At 62.4% G+C, this 24,281-nt stretch overlaps 4 protein-coding genes across 5 annotated transcripts; 1 reads left to right on the top strand and 3 right to left on the bottom strand.

Moving 5' to 3' along the window:
• Positions 1 to 52: 52 nt before the first annotated feature.
• On the bottom strand, positions 53 to 2,481 carry PSMC3IP (PSMC3 interacting protein). Its single transcript, XM_034070283.1, has 8 exons — positions 2,464 to 2,481; positions 2,270 to 2,386; positions 2,113 to 2,202; positions 1,910 to 2,021; positions 1,697 to 1,842; positions 755 to 808; positions 438 to 497; positions 53 to 359 (listed from the first exon to the last, which is right to left on the bottom strand). Exons 1-8 carry the CDS (start codon positions 2,479 to 2,481, stop codon positions 300 to 302), a joined length of 657 nt encoding a protein of 218 aa, XP_033926174.1. The 3' UTR covers positions 53 to 299.
• A 618-nt stretch (positions 2,482 to 3,099) lies between these two features.
• RETREG3 (reticulophagy regulator family member 3) lies at positions 3,100 to 9,964 on the bottom strand. Its single transcript, XM_034070117.1, has 9 exons — positions 9,756 to 9,964; positions 9,126 to 9,232; positions 7,974 to 8,004; positions 6,844 to 6,970; positions 6,153 to 6,237; positions 5,626 to 5,763; positions 5,059 to 5,138; positions 4,598 to 4,730; positions 3,100 to 4,153 (listed from the first exon to the last, which is right to left on the bottom strand). The coding sequence occupies exons 1-9, from the start codon at positions 9,926 to 9,928 to the stop codon at positions 3,720 to 3,722; spliced, it is 1,308 nt and encodes a 435-aa protein (XP_033926008.1). The 5' UTR covers positions 9,929 to 9,964; the 3' UTR covers positions 3,100 to 3,719.
• A 178-nt stretch (positions 9,965 to 10,142) lies between these two features.
• Positions 10,143 to 15,967, top strand: LOC101868443 (tubulin gamma-1 chain). Its single transcript, XM_034070116.1, has 11 exons — positions 10,143 to 10,307; positions 10,525 to 10,637; positions 11,073 to 11,240; positions 11,434 to 11,502; positions 11,823 to 11,902; positions 12,455 to 12,581; positions 13,256 to 13,342; positions 13,435 to 13,584; positions 14,529 to 14,681; positions 14,966 to 15,127; positions 15,330 to 15,967. Exons 1-11 carry the CDS (start codon positions 10,259 to 10,261, stop codon positions 15,525 to 15,527), a joined length of 1,356 nt encoding a protein of 451 aa, XP_033926007.1. The 5' UTR covers positions 10,143 to 10,258; the 3' UTR covers positions 15,528 to 15,967.
• An 812-nt stretch (positions 15,968 to 16,779) lies between these two features.
• On the bottom strand, positions 16,780 to 23,924 carry PLEKHH3 (pleckstrin homology, MyTH4 and FERM domain containing H3). Of its 2 annotated transcripts, none has more exons than XM_034070350.1 (13): positions 23,701 to 23,924; positions 21,944 to 21,999; positions 21,184 to 21,272; positions 20,833 to 21,027; positions 20,550 to 20,707; positions 20,052 to 20,175; positions 19,642 to 19,939; positions 19,336 to 19,543; positions 19,055 to 19,191; positions 18,785 to 18,905; positions 17,894 to 18,337; positions 17,624 to 17,815; positions 16,780 to 17,402 (listed from the first exon to the last, which is right to left on the bottom strand). In XM_034070350.1, the coding sequence occupies exons 1-13, from the start codon at positions 23,848 to 23,850 to the stop codon at positions 17,226 to 17,228; spliced, it is 2,349 nt and encodes a 782-aa protein (XP_033926241.1). In that variant the 5' UTR covers positions 23,851 to 23,924; the 3' UTR covers positions 16,780 to 17,225. The 2 variants fall into 2 exon arrangements, with proteins under 2 accessions (XP_033926241.1, XP_033926242.1); XM_034070351.1 differs by having other exon boundaries at positions 19,064 to 19,191.
• Between the last annotated feature and the right edge of the window lie 357 nt (positions 23,925 to 24,281).

The raw sequence follows: 24,281 nt of genomic DNA, 5'->3' as shown, positions 1-24,281 counted from the left end.
AGAACCCAAGCCCTGCCCGACACCCTCTGAACAGAGAGAGGCCACCACGACCTGAACCCAAATGCTGGTGTTTAATGGGGCCGTGCTCGTGTGTTCATGGCTGAGACACACGTGGAGCTCTGCAGACACCAGCTCCTTCACCCTCCTGAGGCCTCGCTGGACCACCAGGGCCCTGCTGGGAACCATTCTGAACCACAACATCTAGAAATGTGCAGGATGAGCCCAAAAAGAGGACAAAAACCAACCCAAGAGCTGAGTTCCAGCACTGGCTCCTTCTGGAGCAGAGGCTCCTCAGTGCCTCACATGGTTGCTGGCAGCACAGCGTTGTGCTCCTCATCCGTCTCTATCCCGACCTCCTCCTGCAGGAGCACAGTGGGGCTCAGCACCATGAAGCTCAGCACAGCGCCGGCCCCACAGAGACCACATTTGGGACTTACAAAGAATTGCTTCTTGCTTTTGGGGTACCCCTCCAGGATGGCGTCCAGCACCTCGGTCGCCTGCAGGGACAGGGGTGACCTGAGCCAATGCAGCGGCTGACAAGGGCTGGTTGTTGCCAAGGGCAGGCAGAGCTCTGCAGGCACCATGGTACCCCAGCCCCAAGCACAGCATTGCCTGCTCCACAGTTACAGTCTCAGCACTGCAGCAGTGGGAAGGGGCTCAGCTCAAGCAGGGGCTGCTCCCCAAGCTGCCTGTATCCCCCCCACACTGTCACAACAGGATGGTCACCACCCCCATTTGGTGGCACAATCATTACCATTCGCTTCCTGCGCCGCCACTCTCTGCAGTACAGCTTCTGCTCACTGCACACCTGTGGGCACCAAGACAAAAGTCAGACCCAGCCTGGCAGAAGCCACCCCACAAAGGTGCCAAAAGTGCCCAGTGCCAAGGACCTGCCTCAAGTCCCAACCAGGGGTTATTTAACAGCCCAAGTGGCTCCCAAGGGCCCTGCTGGGCCATGGAGCTCCTGTGAACCAGCTCACCCCACACAGGGGCAGAGGATGGAGCCAGGGAATCAACCAGGTTGGAAAAGCCATTTCAGCTCATCCACTCCAACCATTCCCAGCACTGCCAAGGCCACCCCTAACCCATGGCACTGAGGGTGTGTGAGCACTTGCAGGGCCGGTGCCTGCAGCCCTGCCCTGGGCAGCCTGTTCCAATGCCTGAGCACCCTGTGGGGCAGGAATTGTTCCTCAGCTCCATCTAAACCTGCCCTGGGGCAGCTTGAGGCCGGTTCCTCTTGTCCCATCCCTTGTTCCTTGGGAGCAGAGCCCAGCCCCTCCTGGCTCCATCTTCCTCTCAGGCACTTGGAGGGAGCCATCAGATCCCCCCTGAGCCTTCTCTTCTCCATCTGAGACCCCAAGGTCCCTCAGCCATTCCCCATCTCCCTTGTGCTCCAGGCCCTGCACCAGCTCCATTGCCCTTCTCTGGCCCCATCCAGCCCCTCAAGGTCTCTCTTCGATGGGCCCAGAGCTGAACACAGGTTTCGAGGTGCAGCCTCACCAGTGCCCAGTGCAGGGGGGCTGCAGTGATCACTGCCCTGGCCCCAGTGCCTGGGCTATTTCTGATACAGGCCAGGAAGCTGTTGGCTTTTCAGCTGCCTGGGCAAGATGCAGTGACCCAGGTGTGTGGGGAAGAAGCAGCTCAGCTGCTGCCTGAAGGTGCCCTGAGAGTGTGCTCGGCCCCAGCAGCTCTTCACCTTCTCCTTTTCTTCCGGAGTGACGTGGTTCGTGGCCGACTTCATCCTCTGCAGTTTCTCTGTGTAACTCTCACAGTCCCTCTTCAGCTCCCTGAGCTCTTTGGCCATCTCAGAGGTGGTCATGGAGCCGCTCAGGTCCCTCAGCTCTGCAAGGGAGGCCCCTCAGCCCATGCCCCGGAGCCGCTGCCGGTCCCGGGCCGGGGCCGCACTCACCTGCCTCCAGCTGCCGGCAGCTCTGCTGCAGGGCCTGCAGCTGCCCGGAGAGAGCCGCGATCTGCGCGTCCAGGCCGCGGAGCTCAGCATCGCTGGCGGCCGGGAGCTGCTCCTGCGGGAGGCGGCGGCTGAGCGCGGCGGGGGCAGTGCCGGGGGCAGCGGCGGGGGCCGCGCCGGGGGCAGCGCCGGGGCCCGGGGCTCACCTGGTCACTGAAGTAGATCTTCTGCTTCCCGTAGGCCTTCTCCCGGATGCGGCCCTGCTGCGCCAGCTGCTCCAGCGCCTTCACCACGGCCTGCGGGGCCCCGCGCACGTCAGCGGCGCCCGGCCCGGCCCTGCCCCCGCTGCCCGGCCCCGCTCACCGCCTTGCCGAGCCCGTGCTCCCGCTGCAGGTTGCTGAAGGCGTCATGGGCACTGTATGGCCGGTTCTGCTCCCGCAGGTACCGCAGCAGCACAGCGGCGGCGGAGCCTCCTGCGGGGGACGGAGGCCGTCACCGCCCGGGCTCCGGCACCGGCACCGGCACCGGCCCGCAGCGAGGCCCCTGCCCGCACTCACCGCCAGCCCCGGCGCCATCGCGGCCTTTGCTCATCTTCCCTCTCTGCTCTCCCCGCTCCTCACCCGGCCTGCCGACGATGACGCACTTCCGGCGCACCGCCCAATCCCCGCCAGCCGGGGACAGAGGAGGGCTCTGATTGGCTGGGAAGTGAAGCCCCGCCCCGAGGAGGCGGGGCCACAGCGCTCCAGGACCCGCAGCCCCGGTCCCGCATCCGGTGCTCCCGCTGCCCCGGGGCTCCCACACAGACACAGCAGAGGCGGACGGGTCCCGGCAGCCGCGTTCCGTTCTTAGTGCACAAACGCGACCGCAACCGGGTTCTATGGCTTAGGACACGCAAGGAGAGGGGTCGGGACCGGGCAGGGCTGCAGCCGGCCTGGCCCCTGGAGGGTGCTGGGCTCTGTGACCACACCGGGCACAAAAGCTGCTCCGTCCCCGGTGCTGCCGTTGCAGGGGGCAGGAAGCCACGGGCAGCTCCAGCTCCTCCCTCCACCAACCCGGGCAGAGGAGGGCAGGATGGGCACCGAGCAGGCACGGGAGGAGCACGGGGGGGGGGGGGGCCGCAAAGCATCAGTCCATTGTTTTAGGAAACAACACAAAGCAGCTGCCGCACGTAGACAGTCACTGCAGGACTCTCATCATCATCACAGGAGGTGTCTTATTGCCATGGTGTCTTACAAAACAGCATCACTAGAGCCGGGACAGGAGGGGAGTGCTCATCACACACACAGCCGTGCCCACAGCAGCTTTGTTTCTGCCTGGAGCCGGACGTTGCTGGGAGAGAAGACCTAGATTCTGTGCACGGTTTAGGAGCAGGGAATGGCTGTCTTTAAGACAGACCAGCACTGGGTCCCAGACAACAGGTCTGAGGGGAAACCAGCCCCAGAGGATCGGCTTCGAGCTTGTCCTCGGTGATGCTGGGCTGAGCCAAGCAGTGGCCTCTCGAGTGACACACACCAGGGTTACGGTCTCAGGTGAGGCAGTTTGGAGCAAGCAGCATCCTGGGTGCAGGGCAGCACGTGGGTGACTGTGGAGCCATCACAGCAATGCCTTTGCTCTATGAATTACCAGTGTAGTTTATTTTAAAATCCAAGCGAGGCTACAGAGTCCCAGGTCACTGTGGTGTTCCCAGCCAGGCCCGGCCGTCACCTCACTCAGACTCACACAGGAGAGCATCTAGACAAGTGTGCAAGGCTTTTCCTGCCAGGATTCCCTCCACGATGCACAATAGAAAACCAGAGGGAAGTGCTGGGCTCACCTACTGGCCCCGGGAGCCTGCAGGATCCAGCTGGTTCAGCTCAGACTGATCCAGCAGTTCAAAGTCATCTCCTTCCGCATCAGTGTCCAAGTCCAAGCTGGCCATTCTGAGGTAAGTCTTTGCAGCCCTCTGGGGATTGTCGCTGCGTGAGGGGCCTGGCTGAGGGGCTCCTGACAGTGCGAGCTGGATCATGCTTCTGGTGACGAAGCCAGCGATGTTGCCAGGCAGGTTCTGTACGGGGGGCAGGCCACTGCCTTCCTCCTGCTCATACGGGAGGTGCAGATCTTCAGTCACTTGTGAGCGGTAAGCCAGGCTCGGGATCCCAATGCTGGTGTCATCTTCATCATCTATGCCGGTGACCTCTGGGTTTATGGAAGGGAAGTCAGGGAGGTCCCGGGCAAAAGATTCTTCTGGGTCACTGTGACCATCCAGGTCTGGAAGAGGAGAAAGAACTTTAAACAGACCCATGAAAGCTGGGCCACAGCTCCCATCAAGGCTCACAGACCAAACCCTCCCCAGTGCCCCCCTCACACAGGTACTGGGGTTGCTGCTGAGCTCCCAGTTCACACACAAGGAACAGGGATGCGGAACCAGACACCCCCATGCAGACCAAGCTGCAGTGTGTCCCTGCAGGCAGGGACTGGCAGAGCTGGATCTGCCTGTGAGAGCAGCTCTAACTGCTCAGTAAAGCACCACAGGAATGAAGGAAGCTCCATCCTGAAAAAAAAACAGGTACTTGCATCTCATCTTAGGCAGCAAGAGAGACATCAAAGAGGCAGCCCTCAAGGCCAGAAGGCAAAGCATCCTCCCTCTGACCCGTCACACTGGCGCCTGCTCAGCATTCCACACCTTCCAGAAGCTGCCCCATTCCCTCTCACCTTCTGACCCCTCTGTCAGGGGAGTCTGGCCCCTCGAAAGGTTGAACATCCCATTCTCTGTGTAGGAAACCTCAGCATCCGAATGCTCTGAGTCGGAGATGGTGAGTTCCTTGGCGACCACGGAGTCATCCAGCTTTCAGAGAGGAGATAACATTGAAAACATCAATACTGGGAAGCTTATCCTGTGCCTCAAGACAAAACACATGATCCATTTGCCTCCAGTGAAAGCCAGCCCTCATGGAAGCTCATTTTACACTTTACAGCCCAGCCTAGGAGACTGTAGTTGGTACAAGCAGCTCTGGACATATCTGAGTGAGACAGAATAAGAAAGACCTTTCTCAAAGGAGAATATCCTTATCTGATCTTCCACAAGAACTCAGCTACAACGGGCTGGATATGTGCCCACTCACTACATGTCCACACAACACAGCGAGTTTATTGTATTCAGCTGCTGCTGTTACCTTAGGACAGAAGGCAGCAAGTTCCTCCTCACTGTCACTCCCATCATCCACAGACTCCTGGTTCAGGGATCGGTGACGCACTGTCAGAAACCAGAGTCAAAGCTCAATGCTGCTGCTGGGACAGGGCTCTGTGCAGGATGAGCCTTGTGCCAAGCACAAAGCCCCTTCATCTGGCAGCTTGGACATGACCCAGCACAGCATGCTTTGCTCCACAGCACAGCAACATGATCACTTCCAACTTGTGCTGCTGCACATCTTTTACTGAGATGAACATGTTTGGCAGCTGCCTTGCACTGAACCCTCCCTCTGTTTTCAGTGCAACATAAGATGGAACACACAGTTCTGGCAGCTGAGGAACGGAGCAGCTCAGCACCATGAGGAGCTGGCTCTGGGAGGTGTCAGTGCTTGCTGGGAGCTGCTGGGAGGCAGGGAAGGTTTGCCTCCTTTCCTGAGGGTACTGGAGTGGCTGCATGCTGCAGCTCAGCCCACTCCAGGCTCCCCCCATGGGCTGTTTCAGGTACTGAGCATCAGTGTCGGAAGGGTCACAAACACAGCACAGGAACTTACGTTGCTTCTCCCGCTGCTTTGGGATCATGTAGCCTCGGAAGCTGAACCGCAGCCGCTGCAGAGCTGGCTCCAGCCTCACGTACATGCGCTGCCCCAGTCTGTGGTACACAGCAAGGGGCCACAGCAGGATGAAGAGCACTGAGGTAAGTGGGAATGCACATTAGAAGTTTGCCCAGAATGCAAACATCCTGCCCGTTTTGTGATGCAGAGAATGGCACATCTGAAGGGAGGCAATGCTGCAGGAGGCTGTCAGAACACTGCAACCACCTCTGCCAGGGCAGCAAAATTGAGAAGCCAACCTCTTAGTGTGTGGTTACTGAGCACTCAAACATGTTCTCTCTGGACCAGAGACCTCAGATTCCCGGTCAGGAACCACCACATTCCAGGTAGAACGTATTCTTTTCAACTGTAAAGCCATTCACACAAGCTATCTTCTGAGCAGAAGATCCCCATCCCAGCCATTCAGATCCCACTCATCTCTACCCCTTTTCACTTCTAGGTCTGTATTGGCACAGAGATCTACTTACACAGCAAGTATGAGAGCAAGAGTCCAGGGATATAGCGGCCCAGGACAGCCAGGAAAGTAAAGACTCCACACACTAGAAGGCAAAACTGAAGACAGGGGAGACAGTGAGTTTCCAAAGCAGTTGATTCACTTGGTTCTTGCAGATTCTAATGACAGTAAAACCTTCCCAGTGTTCAAGCACCACCTCTGGGACCAGCACAGGCAGCGCTGCCAAGGCCTCTTGTCTCAGCATATGAGGAGCTTCCCAAAGCTAGGGAGAGGCTTTGCAGAGACAGGAAGCTTGAAAGTGAAAAGGACAAGGACAGTTCCAGTATGTTACATGTTGCTCTTTGCATAAGCCTCAAAAAAAGGGAACACAAAAAAAGCAGCTTGAAGCTTGACACCTCTTCCTCACTGTTCAAATCCACTGCGGGAGTTTGACAGACACTGACAGAGCTGCAAACCTACAGAAGGAGCAGCTCCATTTCACAACCAACATGCCAACACTCGCTTCCTCCTCCCTCCTCCCCAGCCTGGTTGTTCTGCCTGTGCTTTCCATCCTTCCTCACCACTTAACAGCAGTGGGGGAGACGTGGTAACCTCCCATGTGTGACTGCATTCAGCCAACGCTGGATGCCACCACAAGAGGATCCTGGTGGGCAGCAGAGGCTCCACACCACATGTTTTATGTGCTGAGGTCTGTACTTTCTTACCTTGCCAGGGTTTTGCCTCTTGAAAATGAAGAGATTGCTTAAGAAGTTGGTCCCAGCCACCCATCCTTCAGCCAAATGGTGACAGAGCTCTGGCACTCCGAGCAGCCGAGGGTGGACATATCCCCAACTGCAGGAAAGGCAGGAAGAGAGCTCACTGCATCGACCAGTGCAGAAATCACTTGTTACAGATACTTGTTTCAACACTTCCTTCTCTCCTCCCCCAGTTCTGAGCTCTTCAGAGCTTTAGCTGAGGCTCAGCTGTCTTCCAGAACAGCACTTCCAGGGACTGCTCTCCCAGTTCTCCCACAGCTGAGGAGCAGCAATTCCAGTCTCTCACCCTTTCACTTGGACTAGTTTCCATGCTACTTGAAGGGCAGTGCAGAAGCAAATCCATTTGCTTTTTTCTGCACTGACTTAATCAACCGCAACCCCCAAGAATTCAGCACGAGGTCTCTACAAGCAGCTCTGGACCTGACTTCATATATTCACTTCCTTCGAAGGCACTGTCTTTGGCAAGTTCTATTAGTGCTTCTTAACTGCTAGTCACAAGTATGGAGGTTAAGGAAGAGCAGTTCCTTCTGTACCTGGGCCTCTTGCAAAAGAAAACAAAGTCAAACCTGTCATTTGGCCCCAGCCCAAGTGATTTAATCAGGAGCTGAGCACCCAGTGCAGCACCACAGGGCAGGAAGGTGTTATTAGTAAGGCAACACCCCAACATTTCTCAAGCCATCATTAATGCTGCAGTCAGATCCCAAGTATGCGGTACCAGCTCCTGGAACAAGCTGTTAAACATTCCCTGTCAAGCCTCAGAAGACTTCATCCTTTCCCAAGGCAAGGCTGGTTTCTTGCTACTGGAGGCCCATACAGAAGGAGCTGCTTTTGAGGCAGCACCTCTAACTTAAGGGCACGAGGGAAGTTTTACAACGCTAAGAAAGCACCGTCAAGGGCTAGTAGGAAGGCAAAGTGTAATGTAACAGCTTAGGCAAGTCAGATACTTGTCCCAGCTGCTTGACAGGGTCGAGGGCTCCCTTCTTCCCCTTCCTTCCTCACTCAAAGAGCACATGCAGGTGGTAGTGATACAGTATCATCACAGCAAACACCAAGAGCAGAGAAGTCAATTAGTTTCCTACCTCTCATTGTCTAATTCGTCAGGTCTTGCCACTAAAATATTAAGAACAGACACTACATTAGTCGCAAGGAATTTGCCATGAGAACACTTAGGTCTTGGGATTTAAAGTAAAGCTTTAATGAGTTGGGGAATACCTGGGAAAAGCATTAACTGTAATTAAGAACCAGAGATGGATCACTCCATAACACACTTTGAATGTGTATGTGTGACAGTAGGAGGTGCAAGAGGGTCTCCCTGCTGCTCCTGGGGATCTGTTGGATGTTGTCTGGAAGGTAACAGCAAAACCCAACCACTTCCATCTCCCCCCTTCCCCTGTGCACACGTGAAGGAAGAGCAGCTGATTACTGAGAGGCCTCAGAGACCAAAGCCTTTGGATACTTTCACACCCAGACTGGGATTTGAAAAGTTATCCTGGCAAATGGAGCCCAAGGATCTGCGGGAGTGGGGCAGACACTTCCTCATAAGCAGGAATGCTTCAGCTACAGAGCCTGAGCCAAGCTGCTGCTGGAGCCCAGGGAAAGCTTTCATGTCTTCCCAAGAACTACAGAGAACAGAGGCTCAAGCAGAGAGCTGGGAGCTGTTCTTGCTTGTTAGTGAGGGACCCACCTCTGGGAGCATGCAAACCACACACACGGCTCAACCCCGAGCTGTCCATGCAGACCCTGTGCTGGAGGAGGGGTAGCAGTCATGAGTATATTAATATCAAATGACAGCTTCCTGAAAGCTCCAGACTAACTTCCTTAACAGCCAGCACGATGCCTCTCCTTTCAAAGAGCTCTCCACAGCAAGGCTGGACCTCGTCTTTGTCCTACACCATGAAGTTGGTTTGTGATGGACTCTGAGGAACAATCCAGATGTTTCCCACAAACACTTCCAAGTTTTTTCTCTTGGATTGAATGATGGGAAAGTGAATCCCTGCTTCAACCCCTGCGCTAGTCCATGTACACCTGATGGTTCAAGCTTAGGAGACAAATACCAGTGTCATGAGCATGAAAAGGCCTTTATGCTCCAGCTCCAGGAAGAACACACCTCTTGCTTCTAGACTTACAAAGCACAAGAGCCAGGATTTTAACGATTTGACTCCAGAGCTTACACCTCTGGGGCTAAACCCAGCGCTCACTTTGCTGCTATCAGCCCAAATGCTGCAACTTACCTCCAATTTCAGGCCAGATTCTGCTCTTCCACTGATCTACACAAACTACTACTATGAGGGTAAACGCAACCAGGAACAGCAAGCAAAGAGAGGTCAGAGCAAAAAACCTATGGGGAAGAAAGGAAGACAAGGTCCTGACCAGCCCTGGGTGACACACACAGCAGCTCAGTAACACACCCTCACTCACACCAAGCCAGGCGCTCGGAACAGCTGTATCCAGAGCAAAGCAAGTGGTAATCAGCACCCGCAGCCTGCCCACGGTGTATCGGGCAGCTCCAGGGACCCTTATCTGCTCGGCTCATTCCCGCAGGAGGCACAGAACCGGCGGCTCTGCCCGGTTAGCTCCGTGCGTTGGGATAACGCGGCAGAGCCGCGGGCAGGGACAGAGCCGAAGCAGACACCAGCACCTCCGCGCTCCCCTGAAGCGGGGCAGGACCGGGACCTCTCGGGCTGCCTGCTCGGGTCCCACCGGCGGCCGTGACCGGCCCTCAGCGCGCTCACCGACGGCCGCCCCCAGGGCAGGGCCCCCGCTCCCCAGCGCCCACCCGATTCCGGCCTCAGGGATACGCGATAACAACACCCACCCCCCCCGGTACCGAGCGGCGGCGGAGGCCCGGCCCCGGTGCTCACCAGAAGAGGCCGTGCACCGCCGCCCACCACAGCGCACTGCGGCCCGGCCGCTCCCACACCAGCGCCGCCTGCACGGAGCTCAGCAGCGGCTCGTAGGGCCCGAGGCGGCTCCGCAGCTCCGCGCTCAGCTCCTGCACCCGCCGCTGCCGCTCTCCCGGCGCCGCCGCCGCCATGGCTGCCTCACGGCGTCAACATCCGGCCGCCTCACGCGCGCGCACGGCCGCTGGCCGACATGGCAGCGCCCTGCGCCGCCGGAAGCAACACAACCATGGGTGCCGCCATTTCGGCGCAGGCGCGGCAGTAACCGTCTTGTCAGAGCGCATGCGCGTTTCGTGGAGGTGGGCGGGGCCCTAACGGCGCTTTCCCGGAAGTTGTCCACGCGCGCGCGCAGTGCGGTCGGCGCCGGGCGGGAGCCGCGGCGGGGCTGCAGGCGGAGGAGCGGAGCTGACCGGACAGGACCGGAGCTGACCGGAGCGGACCGGGGCTGACCGGGGCTGTGCGCCATGCCGCGGGAGATCATCACCCTGCAGCTGGGCCAGTGCGGCAACCAGAGTGAGCGCCGGGGCAGCGGGGGCGGGCGGGGCCGGGATGCTGAGGGAGAGGGGGCGGGACCTGGGCAAGTGGGCGTGGTTTGATTAGGTGGGCGTGTTCTTGAGTGGGAGTGGTCTGATGCGGTGGGCGGGGCCTGGGGGTGCCCCGGGCTGTACCCTGGTCCCGGCGGGGGCACCGGACCCGCAGCCCGGCCCTGACCGATCCCCCCCCCCCGCAGTCGGGTTCGAGTTCTGGAAGCAGCTCTGCGCCGAGCACGGCATCAGCCCCGAGGGCATCGTAGAGGAGTTCGCCACCGAGGGCACGGACCGCAAGGACGTCTTCTTCTACCAGGTACTGCGGGCGCTGTGCTGCGGGTGCGCTGCCCGGGGCACCGGCGTGAGCCATGCGGTGGATGCAGCAGCCCCAGCCTCCCGGGACCCGTGGGCTGACGCTGCCCCCGGCTGCTTGGAGCGCAGCCTCAGGCAGGATGCTGCCAGAGCTCTGTCTGTGCTCTGCGTCTGTGGAGGCAGAAGCACGAAGCTGAGGTGCTATAGATACCTCCTGATGTAACCACCCGTTAACAGGGAGAGCCCCCGCTCTGCCTGCCCCGGGTTCAGAGTGGGCTCATGGAGCTGCTGCGGGGAGGATGGGTTGCACGGAGCAAGCGTCCTTCCTCCTCCTCCTCCTCCTCCCAGTCAGGCAGCGGCTGTGCTGCGCTGTCCCACGGCCAGGGGGTGGCACAAGCATTCCCTGTTCCTTCTGCACTCATCTTGCTCCTCCTCACAGGCAGACGATGAACACTACATCCCCCGAGCTGTGCTGCTGGACCTGGAGCCCCGAGTTATCCATTCCATCCTGAACTCCCCGTACGCCAACCTTTACAACCCAGAGAACATCTACTTGTCCGAGCATGGTGGGGGAGCTGGGAACAACTGGGCCAGTGGCTTCTCACAGGTAACAGCTTTGGTGCTCCTGGGTCATTTGGTGTGAGGCTGAATCGTGGCTCTCTCATGTCAGGCTCAGGATGTGGTTTCTGAGATCCACCTTGTCCCTCAGCAGGGACCCACACGGGTTCACTCCAGGCTTGAGCTGCTCCTCTCTGTTTTCTGTGGGGAAGGAACAAGGTCTGCTCTGGTGTCTCTTGCAGGGAGAAAAAATCCACGAAGATATATTTGATATCATAGACAGAGAGGCTGATGGGAGCGACAGCTTGGAAGTAAGTACCTCAGGGGGGCTGGACCTGATTGCCCTGCCCTCAAGTCAGGTAGAGCAAGTTTGGCCTCGGGCACTGTAGAAGGAGGGGAATAGCATGGAGGGCCCAGGGAAAGGGTAGGGATGTGTACCTGTTTCATACAACCGACTGGAGGTGACGTTGGAGCTCTTCTGGGCTGTTGTGAGCCACAGTTGCACGTTGTGGTGTGCGCCGAGATGCAGTTGCCCTGCCTGCAGGTGGTGGTGGTGGCACAGGGGGCTTTGCTCTGCCTGCTCCTGGCGCTGAGCTGCACCTTGAGCTGCCCGTGTCCTGCTTCCTTGCAGGGCTTTGTGCTTTGCCACTCCATTGCTGGCGGAACGGGCTCGGGACTGGGCTCGTACCTCCTGGAGAGGCTCAATGACAGGTGAGTGCTCACTCAGGCTGGCCCAGCCTCGGCGCCCTGCCAGAGCTCAGCGCTGACTCAGAGCCACCACCCCCAGCCAAACACTGCCTTGTGCAAGCCCTGGCACGCTGCCCCACTGGGGGACGGCTCCTGATGGGCCTCAGAGGCTCTGCAACTGGCCTCAAACTCTGCCTTCTCTCAGCTGTACTGAGCAGGCAGCTGCCTTCAGACACCCTGGCTGGGCTGGGGAGGGTGGGAGGCTGTAGCTGTGGGCTCCGAGCTGCCATCGCTGCCTGTTTGAGCTTGCAGCCTCTTGACAAGGCTTGTAAGCAGCTGCTTCATCAGCCTGTGGATGGCTCAGCCTCGCCTGCAGCGCTGTCTGGCAGCTTCCTCCTGTACTGCTGGGGTAGGCACTGCTGGGACAAATTCCCTCCCTCGCTGGGAGCCAGCTCTGGCACACAGCCCTGGTGACTCAGTGCTGTCCTGAGCCCTGGAGACTGCACAGGGAGCCGGTGGGAGGAGAGAGCTGGCTCAGTGGTGTTAACTCTTGAGGTGGCTGCCCTTTCTGCCCAGGTATCCCAAGAAGCTGGTGGAGACCTACTCAGTTTTCCCAAACCAGGATGAGATGAGCGATGTCGTGGTCCAGCCCTACAACTCTCTGCTGACCCTGAAGAGGCTGACACAGAACGCTGACTGCGTGGTAAGAGGAGTGTCACTGTGTGCCAGGCAGCTCCTGCATGGCAGCCCCGTCCCTGCCGCTCAGCAGCGTGGCCTTTGCTGGAGCAAGTGCTGTAGGGCAGTGGGGTGAGGGCCACAGCAATGGGCCGTGTGCCCCAGGCACAGCATCCCTGTCCGGAAGGACTGGGCAGATGTGGGATGTGGGGACTCCAGGGACGAGGGCTCTGTGCTGAGCACTGCTGATGCAGTTGGGCATTGGTGCCTCTGTGACCCAGCACATTCTTCCCATGGCAGCCCTGGCTTCACTTCCTCTGCTTGCTTTCAGCACTCACACGTCCCAGGCAGGCAGCATCTTCAGGCTGCACCAGGGCCATTGCTCAGCTCCTAACCAAGACACTGCTCATCTCCCAGCTTATCCCTGCATGCAGCAGGGCAGGAGCTGCTTGCCAGAGCTGCTGGGGCTGACGGGAGCTGCAAGGTGCTGGCCCAGAGGCAGAGCTCAGCCATAATGGGAGGGAAGAGCTTCCATCGACAGTGTCAGTTACACTGCACATGGGTCTGCGAGTGGGTTCTGGTGCCTGCCAGCTGCCGTGGTACTCAGGGCCTGTGCTGGGCAATGGATGCCCTAGGGCACAGGCTGGGACTGCCCCTGCCCAGGCTGAGGCTCCTCACAGAGCCGGTTCTTTCCTCTTGCAGGTGGTTCTGGACAACACGGCCTTGAACCGGATCGCGACAGACCGGCTGCACATCCAGAACCCGTCCTTCTCTCAGATCAACCAGCTGGTGAGAAGGGGCAGCCTGCACGGGCTGTGTGAAGCAAGGTTTGAATGTGACCATGGGGTGATGCGGGTGCTCACCCCAGCCTCTTCCCCCAGGTCTCCACCATCATGTCTGCCAGCACCACCACACTCCGGTACCCCGGGTACATGAACAACGACCTCATCGGGCTCATTGCCTCGCTGATCCCCACACCCAGGCTGCACTTCCTCATGACGGGCTACACGCCACTCACCACCGACCAGTCGGTAATGCTGCCCGCTGGGAATGCCCCTTCCTGGGGCAGGAGCTGCCACACTCACCATGTGCACGCTCAGCTCATAACATCCATCACTGCCAGGGTCCTGGTGGGAGCTGGAGTTGCATGTTCCAAAGCCCAGGCCCACATGTGACGTGCATCAGGCGTGAGCAGGCCCTTGCTGGGCTCCCTGCTGCAGCATCCCAGAGCTGACAGTATCTGACAGAAGCCACCCTTAGAAACCATGGGAGCGAGCCCAGCATTGGCCCTGCCCCTCCTGTTGCCCAGCTGGGCCAGCAGCCCAGGCTCTGAGGCAGAACCCTGTTGGGTGTTGTCATTCCTGGGCTCCAGGCACCATGTTCTGTATTCTGGGGGTGGGGGGGAGGAGCTGCCACCCCTCTCCTGCCCCACATGCTTGCGTTGAGCTCATCCCCAGGCAGTGCCCCTCATTAGGGTGAGGTGTAAGAGGCTCTCACTGCATTGGCCGTGCTGCAGGACCTCACTCACTGCTGCTCTTCTTATGTGCATTCCCTCAGGAGGTTGCTCAGAGGAGCAAATTTGAGAAACTGCTGGCTCTGAAAAGGGTACCAAGTGTGTGAGCTTGAGCTGTCCTCTGCCGAGGAGTGTGGGGAGGGCTCAGCCAGGGCCTGGAGCCAGGGCAGCAGAACAGGACAGGAGCTTGCTAGGAACAACATGAAACGTGGCCCTGTCACTCTGGTCTCACCTGCTGGGGGGCAGCTCAGCACCCTTGTGTTGGAGCCTCTGCCAGCGCTCTGGTTCTCAGCCTGGCTGTGCCTCTTGTGTGGTTTTGGGATGTCCGTGTCCTGCATGGGGGTTTGCATGTGTGTCCATCCCCGGGCGAGGGCTTCTCCATGCAGCTGCCCCCTGCTCCTGTGTGTGTGTGTGCAGGGCAGAAGCTCTCCTGCTCCCTCTGACCCCGGGTGGCATTTGCAGGTGGCCAGCGTGAGGAAAACCACAGTCCTGGATGTGATGAGGCGATTGCTGCAGCCTAAGAATGTGATGGTGTCCACAGGGCGAGACCGGCAGACCAACCACTGCTACATTGCCATCCTCAACATCATCCAGGGGGAGGTGGATCCCACGCAGGTGAGCTCCCATGGCCATGCCAGGTGGTGGTGGTGATGGCATGGCCAGCCAGGGGACAGCATGGTCACCCTCTTCCTATGTGGGGATCCTAGGGTAAGACAGCCATACCTGAGAAGTGGCTCCTAGTTGCTCCTGTGGGCCCTGGCTTTGTGGAAGGCACTCGCCCCTGGCCCTGAGCAGCTCCATTTGCTGGAATCCACCTTCCTGCAGCCAAATACCCTTGTGAGGAGCAGCATCTGGGTCTGCTGGGACCCTGCTGCCCTTCGCTGCTCTCATCCCACCAGGTTCACAAGAGTCTGCAGCGGATCCGGGAGAGGAAACTAGCCAACTTCATCCCCTGGGGTCCTGCCAGCATCCAGGTGGCTTTATCCCGCAAGTCCCCCTACCTGCCCTCGGCACACCGTGTCAGCGGCCTCATGATGGCAAACCACACCAACATCTCCTCGGTGAGCGCTTCCCCCTGCACCCCTGGGGCTCCATCTGCAGCTCTCACGTCCCTTCCCTCACTATTGCATAGTCCCCAAAGCCGCAGCAGCCGAGGGGTGGGGGGCACAGCAGGGCTGGGGTCCCATTGGTCCTGGTGCCGCTGTCCTGGCTCCGGTGCCGTGCCGGTGATGGGCTCGGCGCTGATCCCCGTGCGGCCCGCAGCTCTTCGAGCGGACGTGCCGGCAGTACGACAAGCTGCGCAAGCGGGAGGCGTTCCTGGAGCAGTTCCGCAAGGAGGACATCTTCAAGGACAACTTCGACGAGCTGGACAACTCCCGGGAGATCGTGCAGCAGCTCATCGACGAGTACCACGCGGCCACGCGCCCCGACTACATCTCCTGGGGCACGCAGGAGCAGTGAGCGTCCTGATGCCGGTGGGGCTTGGCTCTGCCGTGCCCACGTTTAGCATCCCTCAGCGCTGCCCGGCCGCGGCACCGGCGGCACCGGTGGCACCGGCTGCACCCATGCACTGCGCTCCTCGGCAGGGGCCAACCCCTGCTCCCCCCTGCCCTGGCCCAGGACAGGACTGGGGCAGCTGCGCGCTGCGCTGGGAGGGAAGCTCTGCCCATGCGAGCACCGCTCGCTCGGAGGAGGGTGAGGAGAGCGAGCCCAGGGGTTGGAACAGGCCTGGCCTGGTGAGGTGGGTGCACGCAGCCCCTGTGGCCAGAGGGCTCTGTGTGGCTGCTCTAGTCCTTGCCCTGGGCAGGAGCCTTGTTCCTCCCTCAGATGAGGCCTGGCTCGAGGCTGTATCTATATTTTTGTAGGTTATTTTGCTTTAATAAAGGCTGCTCCTGCACTGACGCTGCCTCCACGTCCCCTCTGCCCGCAGCTGGGCAAGGAGCAGCTGCAGATGCTGTCGGGGGGGTCAGTGCTTGCTGTGTCCAGCCCCACTGCAGCTGTGCCGGGGCAGGGAGCGCTCGGACCGGGGCTGCTGCTGCCCTGCACGTTCCGGTGGGGCCGGAGCTGCTCCCGGCAGAGCCAGAAATACCGGCAGGACCGGGGCCGCCCTGCCCCTGCCCGCAGAGCTGCTCCACAGGCACGGGGCCCACGGAGGGGCCTGCACCGCACAGGAGCCGAGGACGGTGCTGCCGGGCAGGACAGGAGCTCAGCACTGGCCGCTGTCAATGGGGACGGCCGGAGCTGGCCGAGCCCAGTCCTGCCCTGTGTGGTTCAGGTGCAGGGACGGGTGTGGGGCAGCGCTGGCGAGGGCCCAAACCCACGGGCAGCCCAAGGTGGGAATCAGCCCTTTCCTCTGCCCCTGTGGCACCAGCCGGGAGCCTAAAAATACCCATGAGCTTCGGGCTCCCACGGCCTCCTGGCACCGGCCCCGCCGAGGCGCCTGCTGCCGGCGCAGCCAGTGCCAGGGGGTGCCGGGGAGCCGGAGCTGCTGGGGAGCTGCCAGAGCCTGTGGCCAGCGGGCACTGCCCCCAAGGACACGCTGTGCTGCTCTCGCTGCGTGTCCCAGCCCTGCTGCACTCCCTGCACTGGGAGCAGGGCGGCCCCATTGCAGCCCCATTGTGGCCCCACTGCAGCCCCACTGCAGCCCCATTGCGGCCTCACTGCAGCCCCACTGCAGCCCCATTACAGCCCCATCAGTGCAGGAGCCCCAGCCTGTCCTTTGTGCATTTATTAGAAAAACAAACAAGTCCCCCCTCCCCAAGACAGACCGGACAAACGGACAGAGGCAGCACCGAGGGGCTGAGCCCCTGCTGCCATCCCGGCCACCCCTGCACCAGGACCAGGCGGAGGGCGCTGGGCCAAAAGCCGCCCGCAGCTTTCCAAGAGGGGTGGGCTCAGCGATGGACGCAGCCGATGGCACAGCACCAGTGCCCAGCGCCGGCACAGGCAGCAGTGCCGGACAGCACCAGTGCTGGAGGTGAAGGCACCAGGGTGCAGGGACAGGGACAGGCCTGGGGGCAGCGCAGGGACCTGCTGCCCTCCAGGGAAAGTGCTGGGAGGTGTGGGGGGCTCCAAATAAATTAAGGGAGTCACCAGAAAGGCACCGGCGGCACAGGGGCCACCGCGGATGGGCACAGACCTGCGGCTTGGCACCGGTGGTCACGAGCAGCCTGCGTGGCCACACCGGGCACCGGGCTGGCTATGGAAGGAGCCCACCGGCGGCTGGTGCTGCCAGGGCCCGGCTGCAGGGCTGGGGGCTGGCTCCAGGGATAGGGGTGGCTGCCGGGCGGCCGCAGAGGCGAGGTAGGTGTTGAGGAGCTGCACGATCTCCTCCACCTGCGGGCAGAGACACGGGGCATCAGGGGGCAGCCTCCATGGGGCAGCAGGGGGCAGCCTGCATGGGGCAGCAGGGGGCAGTCTCCATGGGGCAGTGGGGGGCAGCCTCCATGGGGCAGCAGGGGGCAGTCTCCATGGGGCAGTGGGGGGCAGCCTGCATGGGGCAGTGGGGGGCAGCCTCCATGGGGCAGGGGGGTGCAGGGGGCATGGAGCCCCCTTACCTGGGAGGTCTCGAAGAGCAGGTCCCGGTCCCCCAGGGAGATGCGGAAGGTGCTGCTGTCGGAGGCGCCGAAGGAGGAGATGCGGCCGTAGCAGAAGGTGTCCAAGGGCTCAGGCTCCCCAGGCTTGTAGAGTGAGACGGCTTTGGCACCGATGCTGAGCCAGAGCCGCTGCGGTGCTGCCCCCACGGGGCTCTGTGGGGACAGAGAGGGGGTCACAAAGCTGCAGCGGCCACAGCTTCCCCCCCCACCCCACAGGCCCCAGTGCCTCACCCCACGCACGTCTACGTCGAAGAGCGTGGAGCCGAAGCCAGGCCACTCGCGCACCAGTGCCACGTACGCGGCCATGGCCTCGGGCCGGCCCATGCCCTGCAGCAGCTTCCACTTCTCCAGGATGGCAGCCATGGTGCTGGCTCCCTCCTCCCGCAGCCGGCCCCGCAGGCGCTGGTCCCGCTCCGCACGCTGCTTGGCCAGCGCCTGCCCCCAGAGCCCCCCGGCCAGGAGCCCCACACGCAGCCGAGCCCCACGGCACTTGGGGGGCGGCCGGGGCCGGGGCAGCCGCGCATGGAGCACCTGCGGTGGGAAGAGCTCCTCCAGGCGTGGGAAGGGAGCATGGGTGGAGAAGTCACTGTTGAGGCTCTGCAGGCGCAGAGCTGCCAACGTCTGCAGCGTCTCCTCCGACGTGGGCACATAGCCCCGCAGCACCATCTCATGTGCCTGCGGGAGGGCAGAGTGAGACAGCACAGCATGGGCACCGTGGCATGGCACAGTCATCCCACCATGGCACAGTATGGCCACCATGGCATGGTACAGCACAGCAATCCCACCATGGCACAGCACAGCCACCCCACCATGGCACAGCACAGCAATCCATCCCACCATGGCACAGCACAGCCACCCCACCATGGCACAGCACAGCAATCCATCCCACCATGGCATAGCACGGCCACCGCAGCATGGCACAGCATGGCCACCATGGTATGGCACAGCACAGCCATCCCACCATTGAACAGCACGGCCATCCCAGCATGGCACAGCACAGCAATCCCACCATGGCACAGCATGGCCACCATGGCATGGCACAGCACAGCCATCCCACCATTGAACAGCACAGCCATCCCAGCATGGCAGAGCTCGGCGCTGTGACCCCATCACAGCTCTCACCTGCTCAAAGAGGAGAGCGAACTCCAGGCTGTCCCGCGGGACGTTGTCCGTGTCCAGGAAGCCATAGTGTTTGAAGCAGAGCCGGCACGGGGGGTCCTGCTCCCGCTGCTCCCCGGCCAGGCTGCAGGAGCAGAGATGGGCCCCATCAGCATGGGGGCAGCAGGGGAGTCAGCCCCATCCCATCCCAACCCATCCCATCCCAACCCATCCCATCCCATCCCATCCCAACCCATCCCACCTTCCCCATAGGCAGCAGAGCAGGACATTTACTTTTCAAACCTGGTGAGGACGTCAGCCAGCAGCGTGGTGCTGCCCACGGGGTGCTCCCTCCGCCGGGACTGCTCATAGAGCGCAAAGAGATTGGGGCTCTGGGACAGCCCCAGGCGCGACACCAGCTCCTGGGCCACCTGGGGTCAGACAAAGGCAAGGACAGATTAAGGTGGGCAAAGCCCCAGCCCCTCTCCACTGGGCAGAGCCACAGGAGCCCTTCACCACCCGGAGCTCGCTGGTTGCCCTCCCATTGAGTGCTCCAAGCCCACTGTGCCCCTCACCTCCTGGGCCGTGGTGTGGGAGCTGATGGCCACGCTGCAGGCTGGAGCCCCGGGGCAGTGCACGGTGCAGATCATCTCCTGCCGCCGCATCAGCACCAGGATCTCCTCCAGCGAGGGCACACACTCCCGTCCCTTCGTCTTCCCCAGCGCCTCCCGGATGAAGCAGGCGTACTCGGCCATCTCCGAGGCAGGGAACCGGCTCTCTGTCCTGCAGAGGCACCGGGGGGGGGGGGTGTCAGAGCAGCCCTGACCGGGTGAGGGCTCCGGTACCCTCTGTGCCGGTGCCCGGTGCCCACCGGCACTCACCTGTCCAGGTGGAAGCGCAGGAAGCGCAGGACGGGCGGGGAGGGCAGGAAGGTGCAGCTCATGCAGGTGAGCAGCTGCCAGTAGTGCAGGTCGCCCTGCCCGCCCGGCGCCGGCGGCTCCGTGGTCTGCTTCACCAGCTGGCAGTAGATCTCGTCCACCAGCGGCGGCAGGTCCAGGCAGGTCTGCAGGATGCCCTGCATCAGCGGCACCGGGTCCCGCTCCGACTCCAGCTGCTGCAGGGAGTTGAAGAGCTTCACGGCCTCATCACGCAGCGCCGTGTAGCTGCGGGGGCCGGGGGCTGTGGGACAGCATTGGGGTTAACGGCCCCATGGGCTGTCCTGTGCCCCCCAGCCCTGCACAGCACCCAGCAAGGCAATGGGACCGGGTTTGTGCCCCTGCTTGCCCCTCACCGCTTTGGTCCAGGCTGCCGTAGGGGAAGGGCAGCAGGGGAGCATAGAGGGGGCTGCTGGTGTAGCGCAGGATGGGGTTGCAGCGGTAGATCTGCTCCAGCACCTCGGGGCTGCCACAGTGCTCCTGAGAGGGTGAAACAATGAACTCAGCTGCAGAGCGGCTGCCTGGCTGAGTGCTGGCACAGATACCCATCACAACCCAGCACAGGTACCCAACACCACCAGGCACAGGTACCCACCATCACCTGGCACAGGTACCCAACACCACCAGGCACAGATACCCATCACCACCCAGCACAGGTACCCACCATCACCACTGGATACAGGTACCCAACACTACCAGGCACAGGTACCCAACACTACCAGGCACAGGTACCCATCACCACCCAGCACAGGTACCCACCATCACTGCCCGGCACAGATACCCACCACCACCACCACCCCAGGGCACACAAGGCCCCACTGATCACCCCCCCACACCAGCCCCACGGTGCTCACCTCAACATCGCGCATCAGCAGCTGGGTGGGTGTCTGCACCGGTGCTTTGCTGTCGATGACCTTCTGCACCGCGCACACCCAGCGCACAGCCTCCTTCAGGCGCTCCGTGTACAGGCGGTAGCAATGCTTCCTGCCGAACACCGTCACGCTCCAGTAGCCTGCGAGGGACGGAGGCACAGACACAGCTCACCCACTGCCCTCCTCTGGGCGATGGAGACCCCCGCGCTGGGAGGGTGACACAGGGCACAAGGTGCTGCCCATCTGATGGGTGCTGGCGCCTTACCCGTCTCCTTGAAGGTCTGCTTGTCCGGCCACAGCACAGAGCAGAGGCTGGTGAGCACCAGGGAGCCCAGCCGCCGAGCCCCCTTCTCATTGCTGCTGTAGTAGTCCAGGGAGTCGGGCGTCAGCACGAACCAGTACTTCCGAGGCCGGATCCAGGGAGTCTTCACCCCCCCCCGCACCTCCCGCTGCAGCCAGCCTGGGAAGGGAATGATGCTTCAGCTTCTACTGCCGTCAGCAGCATCCGTCCCACCAGCCCTTTGGTGCAGGGCAGGGTCTGCCCAATGCTCCCTGTGCCCCTGGGGTGGGACCCAGACATGGCAGAGGCCCCTGTGCCCATCACAGCTGCACCCACCTTTAATGAGGGCATCGGGATCATCCTCCACTGGCTCTGGGCCCTTCTCCACGATGAGGCTGCGCATCTCCTCCGCGACAAGCAGGGACCTGAGGGTGACATGGGGCTGAGCACCGGTGCCCACTGGAACCTGGCACAGCCCTGGAGCAGGGACCTGGCCTGGGGGCTGGGAGGATCCGGGTCCTGAGGGGCTCTGGGCACCCCATAACCCCATGGTGGGAACGCAGCAAAGCCATCGGGTGCAGATGACCCTGGCTAAAAATAATCTGTTTGCAGTCGTGGCCCTGCCAAGGAATTCGGAAAATGAACAACCAGGAAGGAATGTTGGCGGCCGTGTCAGCGCTGGGAGGACAGGGAGCGAGCAGGCCCCTGTGCCCCAGCACCCCATATCCTTGGGCACGCACCACCCCAAGGCAAGGCCTCTGCTGGTGGACATGACCAGGCAGAGCCTCCTGGCTCCGGCAAAGCCCCTCTTGGCTAAGCCTGCGGCAGCCAAGCCATCAACACGGCAGAGGGATGGAGATGTGCCCAATGATCCACTGGGGATGGGGACAGAGCATGGCAATCCTGGCTCTGCCAGCCTCTGCTTTAGCCCATAGACAAGCACAGCTTGATGCTGACCCCATGGGCAGGATGGTGCAGCACACACCATCACCAGTGCATCCTACCAGTGTGTGCCAGACCCCCAGTTCCTGCAGCACCATGCAAGGGATGGAATGGATGGGATGCCTAAACGGGATGGACACAGGGCATCACTCACCGCTCCGAGCCACTGCTTCTGCGGGTGGGCTGGCTCAGGCTCACCTCCAGGGACCCCTAGGGAGGAAGGAGATGTCTCAGCCCCACAGTCACTGCCTGGCACCCAGTGTCTGGTTGCCTCCTCGCCAGCCCAGCTCCAGGCCCAGAGGGACAGGCTGCGGGGCCGGGAGCCCCGGTGTCCCCATGGCAGCCGCAGGGGCACTCCAGGGTGCGGGGCCGGCGCCGGGCGCTCCGGCTCCGTGTCCTCGGCTGACCCTGCCGGCTGAACACCGTGCAGAGTTGCACAAGGTCAGTGCTGAGTAATGCGCTCAGGGCACAAAGTCCCATTGTAATGGGGCCGCTGACTTCCTGCCCGCGGCGGTGGGACGGGCGCAGGGAAGTCCCTGGCCCCGCAGCAGGACAGGGGCCGGTTCCTCCTCGTGCAGCCCAACCGGGCATGGACGGTGCCGCTCACGTGACAACCCCGGGGCACGTGCTGGGCCACGAGGCAGAGCCCAGGCACGGGCAGGCACCGGCACTGCCCATCGGGGCAGCCGCAGGCAGGGCAGGGCAGGCCAGAGCGCATCATGGAGCACCGGGACAGGAGACGGCAGCTAAAAATAGTGCCAGGGAGGGGGGAGCCGCTGCAGGTACAGCTGAGCCAGGGCATTAAGGGCACTTGTTGCATGGGGACAGCGGCTGTCCTGCTGCGGAGGACCCCTCAAGCTGCTGCATGGCTGTAGGCACCAAGACAGGCCCAGCTCCTTACCCCCGGGAGGATGAGGCCATGGCAGCTCCTTGTCAGGGATATAAATAACCAGGAGCGGAGCCGGTGGCAGGGTAGGGGTAACTGCTCCCACGCTCCCAGGAAGGGGCAGCCCTGGCCACGGTGATGGGCTCCCTGAGGAGCCAGCGTCACAGCCGCCCCCGCCAGCCCCGGCCCATGGGAAGCGGGAAGCCCAAAGACAGCTCCTGCCATTGCCGTGCCCTTGGCACTGCCACCGGTGTCACCGGGCCCAGCTCCAGCCCTGCCGCTGTCCCCTGTCCCTGTGGGACTGGCAGAAGGGGACCCGTTGGCAGGGGACAGGCGGGGGGGTGGGGGGGTCAGGCCCGCACAGCACGAGCCGGGAAAGGGGCCGCAGCAACCGGGAGAGCTTCACCACCCCCAGACGGTGCAGACGGCAGCGGGACGGGCAGGAGCAGCGCCGGGAGCCGGGCTCCCCCCGCACTCTCGCCGTTCCCCACGCAGCCCGGCCGGAGGAAGCGCCGGTTTCCGCCGCTCCGCTTCCCTAAACAGAGGAAGAGACCGGAGCGAGGAGATCCAGGCCCGTTCCCCGCACGTGCTCCCGGGGTGCTGCGGGCCGGGAACGGCCGCGGCCGCTCCAGCAGCTCTGTGCGGAGCCGGTTCCGCGCACCTCAGGCAGGCCCGGCCGCCGCACGGGGCAGGCTCGGCCCCGGTGCGGATCCGACGCGGCCGATCCCTCGGGCTGCCCCGCCAGCGCCCCGGTTCCCCCGCACCCCTGCACCCGACGGGGGCACCAGGAAGGGCCCCGCACCAGGACCCAACCGGCCTCGGTGCTCGCTCCCCTCGGCTCTGCCCTCGGGCTCCGGGACCCCCCGCGCCCCGCGGGGACGCGCCAAGGGCAGCCCGGGCGGCGGAACCGGCGGGGACGTGCACGGGCAGGCACGGGGCCCGGGCCGAGCCGCGCACTCCCGGTGCCGCCTCACCGTGCCCCGCCGAGGCTCCGGTGCGTGTCCCGGCGCCGGTACCGCTCCCACCTGGTCTCCCTGCGTGCGGAGCTCGAAGGACGCTTCCTCCTCCTCCTCCTCGCCGTCCGCCTCCCGGTCCGCGTCGCCGTAGTCCCGCCGCAGCAGCGTGAAGCCCTGCCGGCAGCACAGCAGCCACCACAGCCCGCCCGGGAACGGCATCACCCCGCCGGCACCGGACGGCACCGGGACGGGACCGGCCCCGCCGCGCACCGGCCGCCACAACCGGGACCGGCCCCGCCGCCGCCCCGGGCGGGCCGGACCGGGCACGTCACCGGCAGCCGCCAATCGCCGTGCGCGGCCCGGGGCGGAGTCAGCGCGCCCGGGGCGGCGGGGCCGCCGCTTGCGTCATCTGCCGGGCGGGGGCGCGCGCAGAACGGGGGGAGCACCGGGAGCTGCACCGGGGCCGGTGCTGGGGGCACCAGGCACTGCCTGAGCCCGGTGTGAGCCCCGGCACCGCGACCTGTGCCAGGCAGAGCGCACAGAGGGGGCTCCTTGCAGCACCCCCAGGGTTTCACTCTCTGCACGTCGAGCCCCGCGGCACCAGCGCCGTGCGCTGCCCCTCATGCCCCAGCACCGACACCGGTCCCGGG

This window comes from Melopsittacus undulatus, chromosome 17 (genome assembly GCF_012275295.1).
Source record: "Melopsittacus undulatus isolate bMelUnd1 chromosome 17, bMelUnd1.mat.Z, whole genome shotgun sequence".
Lineage (NCBI taxonomy): Eukaryota > Metazoa > Chordata > Aves > Psittaciformes > Psittaculidae > Melopsittacus > Melopsittacus undulatus.
The sequence above is the reverse complement of the archived record's forward strand: the minus strand, read 5'-3'. Positions and strand labels throughout refer to the sequence as shown.